Here is a 5,505-nt window from a genome sequence, read left to right as displayed (position 1 = left end):
CAGAATAACTGTTTTGTACTAAATAAGCCAAGACTCACTTTGTGTATTTTTATTTATTTATTTTTATTTATTTTTTATTTTTTTTGAGACAGAGTCTCGCTCTGTTGCCCGGGCTAGAGTGCCATAAGACTCACTTTGAGTTTCCCATTTTCATCAAACTAGGTACTCCTGTCTCCACTAAAGCTGCAATCTACTACCATTTTTGTTTCTATGTGGATGAGAGATCTCTGCATACCAAGTATAAAATTTTGTTTCTATTCTCTCACTGAGGGCTATAAACATGAGCTACATATAGTCATCAGATACCTGGGCATGTCCCTCTGATCTCCGAGACTTATTTCTATTAGAATCTGGAGGTAAACTGGAGCCAGTCTCTGTTTTTATCTCTCCAGTGGCATGAGGGAAAGGGAAGTTGGGCATAAAGCGCTTAAGAAACCGGAACTCACTATTGCCAGTGCCGGTGGCTGAACACATTTCATGTGGAAAAGGCCGGGATAAGGATCCATTGCCTCCTCCGTTTACCAGGTTGTTAGGGAAATTACAGTCATCATAGAAATGCTCTTGAATTGTGAACTTTTCTCTATATTTAATCTTTTGGTAGATGTGTATAACAAAGATCACTGTGACAGAGAGGAGAAAGAGGAAGGAAAGCACAGCCAGAGAAATGACCAAATATTTAGTGGATGGATTTACCTTTCTAGAATGCTTGGATGGATCCTGGAACTGCAGGTAGGGCTCTGAAAAGCCATCTACCAGCAGGATGTTGAGTGAAGCAGTAGTGGAGAGAGCTGGTTGGCCATGATCCTGAACAAGAATGATCAATTTCTGCATCATGGGGTCTCTCTCAGAAATCTGCCGTAATGTATGAATTTCTCCATTTTGTTGTTGAACAGAAAATAAGCCAAGGTCAGTGGCCTTAAATAGATGGTAGGAAAGCCAAGAATTCTGACCTGAGTCACCATCCACAGCCACTACTTTGGTCACCAGGTAGCCTGCCTCCGCAGACCTGGGCACCAGGTCATTGCAGGGCAAGGTGCCATTCTGCAGTGGGTACAAGATCATTGGACGGTTGTCATTGTCATCCAAAACAACAACTTTGACAGTAACTTGGCTACTCAGTGATGGGAAACCCCCATCTGTTGCCTTTACCACAAATTGAAAATCTTGAATGGCCTCATAATCCATGGTTCTCAATGCATAGAGCTTCCCATTGTCTGAATTTATGGAGATGTAAGCAAAGACTGATAGATCTCCACTTTTTGGAGGCAGCAGGGAATATGTCATTTGGGCATTCTCACCCAAATCTAGATCCTCAGCATGGACTTTGCCAATAAAAACCGCAGGGCTGTTGTTTTCTCGAACAGTCAAGATGTAGGAATCTTCCTGAAATACTGGAGGATTGTCATTAATGTCAGATATTAGCACCTCTATCACAGTCTCCGTGGACAGGCTGGGTGGTCCAGCATCCATGGCCACGAGGGTGATATTATAGCCTGAGACCGCCTCCCGATCCAAGCCTCTGTCAGTGACCAGCGAGTAGGAATTCCGGAATGTAGGTTTGACTACAAAGGGAAGGTCTCCTTTGAGGAAACAGGTAATTTTTCCTCCCACTCGAATGTCCCGGTCTCGGATAGTGAAAAGGGCCACGACAGTCTGTAGTGGCGAGTCCTCAGGGAGAGGGCTGGACACAGACGAGACCATCACTTCAGGAGGATTGTCGTTCACATCCACCACTTCTACCAGGACTTTGCTGTGGGCGGAGAGGCCTCCTCCATCGGTAGCTTGAATGTCAATGTCGTATGTTTCAATAGCTTCAAAATCTAGGAGCCCTCTTAGTCGAACCTCTCCACTTTGAGAGTCAATCTGAAACGTCTGGAGAATTGCTTCTGGGTTTTGAGCTAAAGAGTAAGTGATATCCTTGTTGGTGCCGTCATCTAGGTCCACAGCTGTCACCGTGGCCACCAAAGAACCATTGGCGCTATTCTCTGGTACCTGAGTGCGGTACATCAGTCGCGAGAACTGGGGCACGTGATCGTTGACGTCCAGAACCACCACCCGAATGTGGGCGGTGCCAGACTTGGGCGGGGACCCACCGTCCACAGCTGTAATCGTCAAGTTGACTTGATGCTGCTCCTCTCTATCCAGGGGCTTATCCAGCACCAGCTCGGCATATTTAGGTCCGTGGCTGCGGAAGCGGGTGTGCAGGTGGAAATACGCGTTGGCGCTCAGGGTGTAGTTTTGGAGACCATTGAGGCCCACGTCCAGATCCTGGGCGCTCTGAAGAGGAAAACGTGAACCCAAGGGGGTGCTCTCCGGGATCTTTAAAAGCGGCTCCTTGTTTAGGAAAATTGGGGCATTGTCATTGATATCAAATACCCTGACCTCGACACGGAAGGACTGCAGCGGCTCCACCAGGACTATTTCAAAGTGCAGAACACACGGGTCGGCTTTGCCACAGAGTGACTCCCGATCCAGTTTCTCTTTCACGAACAAATCCCCTGTCTTGCGGTGGAGGCGGAAATGCAGTTTGTTGCCCTCGGAAACGAGCCGAGCGCCGCGCGCAGCCAGCTTCCCTACCTCCAGCCCTAGGTCCTTAGCCACGTTGGCCACGAAGGAGCCGCTCTCCATCTCCTCCGCCACCGAATAGCGGATGGTTGTCGCACCCCCCACAGATATGCACAGAAAAATGAGAAGAGATCCCACTTGCCTGCTTTGCAAAGGTTTCCTAGGAGCAACCGCCATCGGTTCTCACAAGCGCACTCTCTGCAATCAACGCCAACTGTTGCAGATATACTTTCACTTTTCCGAAACAGAATACTGCAACAGCTGCTTTCCGCTTCACTAGCCTCTAACCGCAGCGCCGCCAAGGGCTACCTGAGCCCGCTAAGCTGTTTTGCACTTGGAAGAAAATCTGCATTGAGCAACTCAACTCCCCAGTCTATTGAATGTATTAATAGATATGTTCTCATTCCGGAGAGTTAGGTAGACGTTGAAAGTTTGTTGCCAAAGCAACAACTGACTCGCCTGTTAATTCTCTTTCAGGAAAAAAAAAGCCCTTGGGAATTGAGACGCCAATGAGGATACTCCCTCAAGCTGAAGTCACTGTACCTGCTGTCTGGCTAGGGCCACTGCAGCAATGGGCAAACAGCGAAAAGTTTAACCTACATCTGCACACACTATGCAGTCTATCCAAAGACCAAGAAAAAAGCAAAAGGATCATGCACTGTCTTCTGGAGCATGAACCAAATATATGGGGCAGGGAGCAGGAAAGCATGGAGGAAGTATCAGTAGGAAAAATGAAAGAGAACAGGCAGACACTATCCTTCAGGAACCTGAGGTCCAGTAGGTACACTAATAGAGGACTAGGCCAACTGGCCTCCTGATTTGCACAAATCTATTCCCTGCCCCAGAACCCTCAAATGCTTAGGAAGCAGCTGGTTTGTCACTTATAATTATGATGGCAGTCATATTTATTGGATATGATTTCTATGTACTGCCAATGTGTTAAGGGATTTACATACATGATTTAATTTAATCCTCGCAACAGCCCCATGAAGTAGACATTATTTCTTTTTTTAAAAGACAAGGAAACTGAGACAGGAGAGATTATGTCACCCCCTCAAGGTCCCCTACATAGTAAACATTAGAGATAAAACTCAATTAACTTTGTCTGACACCAAAGTCTATGCCCTTAACCAGTGTGTTATTCTTCTTCCCAGATAATATAGTGGATAAATCAAATGAAGATAAATATTTGGCTTTGGATTTTAGATAAATAAGACCTATTTTATATATATTAAAAATGGCCTGATGATAGAAATGTAAGAGATATTTATCAAGAGTTTCCTCTATGATCATAGGATCATAGAATGTTTAAGAATGATAAGATATGTCAGAAAAATTAGATCCAATCTCCCTCCCTCCTCTCCTTTTTCAACAGATGAAGAAATTAAGGCCCCAAATGATGAAGTCACTTGCCCAGGTCATCAGCTACTCATGGCAATGTAAGAACTAGAACTTGTCTTCTGACACTCTGTCTCATGCTCATTATCAAAAGCCTTTGATTTCTCATTTGTTCTCAACATTTTATATCCTTGATGCTATGCAAACAGTTACTGCCACTTAAGAGATGTCTAAACCATATTTGCCAAGTGGGAAAAAAGTGAACGAAAATGGAAAGTGTACAAAACATGAATGACATCCTGACATGAAGAAGTTAATAAATCCCTCAATCTCTGCCAGCTATTTTAACACCTGGCTTAAGTATGCATCCCTACACTTAACTTTTAGTTTTGCCTCTTTTTAAAACTATATATAAAGTGTATAGTAGATAATCCTTTGAATTTAGTTTCTTCCCCTCCTTATTTAGCTCAATTGAGGTTGATGTTGTTATGTTTACCTCTAGTTCATTTATTTGCATTAGTGTGTAGAATTCTAGTATATTGTCAATGCCCTTTAGCCAAAGACTATCGGAAACACACCTGTAGTTGAACAAAGTTGTATTTGCTAACTTATTGCAACAAGGGAAACTTTACACCTTAGATAATCATGAAGCATTTCAATAAGAGGGTGTTAGAAAGGACATAGGATATCTGATCTTATGTTAGATGATTTGGTGGAGATTTGAAGCTGGGCTTTGCTCTGGATTGGATGCTGTCATAAATGTAGTTAATTTTATGCTGGGTATATTAATAATTTCCTGTTAAAGTGCCCTGATTATGCCTGCTCATCTTGCTCCCTTGCCCTCCTCCCACAAAAAGGTCCTGCTAGCCCTGCTTACCCCTTCGCATTTTTATAACTTTTTTTCTTTGTGATTTTGAGACATTTAAAGATGTTGCGATCAAAGGGTTCTGTCTGCAATAGTCTTTTTAAATAGAGACTCTCTTTACCTAAATCCAGATTTGTTTTTGTGGTACAAATAAACTATAATAAATGACCATATAACCTTCACCTAGCTTCATTGATTTTGCTACATTTATGTACTCTCTCTCTTATATATATATAAAGCTATATTATATATTACAATATAATCATATATATGCACACTATACACACACTTATTATTCAAAACTGATTATCTGTCCCTCAATTTCTATGGGAGAAGTATACCTCTGTCAACTGAAAAAACACAATTTATAAATTTAAAGAGGAGATTTTATTTCTCATAAAGAGTTACATCCTTCAGGTGGCTATTCTGACAGGCTGGGAAGCATAGCCTCTGGAAGAAGCTAAAAGACAGGCATTTTGAAGGAGGGAGGGGTAAGAGAGGAATTTATGCTGAATGGGTTGGCTAAGTATACATATTTAACAGGTTGTAGGAGGAGCTATAAATATTCATGAAATTGGTCCTAATACATACATACTAAATAAATATGCATGTTATATACAACCCATGTTCAATTTGGGGTGGAGACTTAACATTTAGGTAATAGTGTAATAATTACACTAACAAAACTAAAAACAAATAATTACACTAACAAAACTAAAAACAAATAATTACACTAA

General features: G+C 42.3%; 1 protein-coding gene across 1 annotated transcript; it reads right to left on the bottom strand.

Moving 5' to 3' along the window:
• Nucleotides 1–255: 255 nt before the first annotated feature.
• Nucleotides 256–2,831, bottom strand: PCDHB1 (protocadherin beta 1). Its single transcript, XM_045551017.1, has one exon. It carries the CDS (start codon nucleotides 2,740–2,742, stop codon nucleotides 286–288), a length of 2,457 nt encoding a protein of 818 aa, XP_045406973.1. The 5' UTR covers nucleotides 2,743–2,831; the 3' UTR covers nucleotides 256–285.
• Between the last annotated feature and the right edge of the window lie 2,674 nt (nucleotides 2,832–5,505).

The sequence above is a fragment of the Lemur catta genome, chromosome 5 (assembly GCF_020740605.2).
Source record: "Lemur catta isolate mLemCat1 chromosome 5, mLemCat1.pri, whole genome shotgun sequence".
Classification (NCBI taxonomy): Eukaryota; Metazoa; Chordata; class Mammalia; order Primates; family Lemuridae; genus Lemur; species Lemur catta.
Note: the sequence above shows the minus strand (reverse complement) of the source record. Positions and strands in the feature narration are given on the sequence as shown.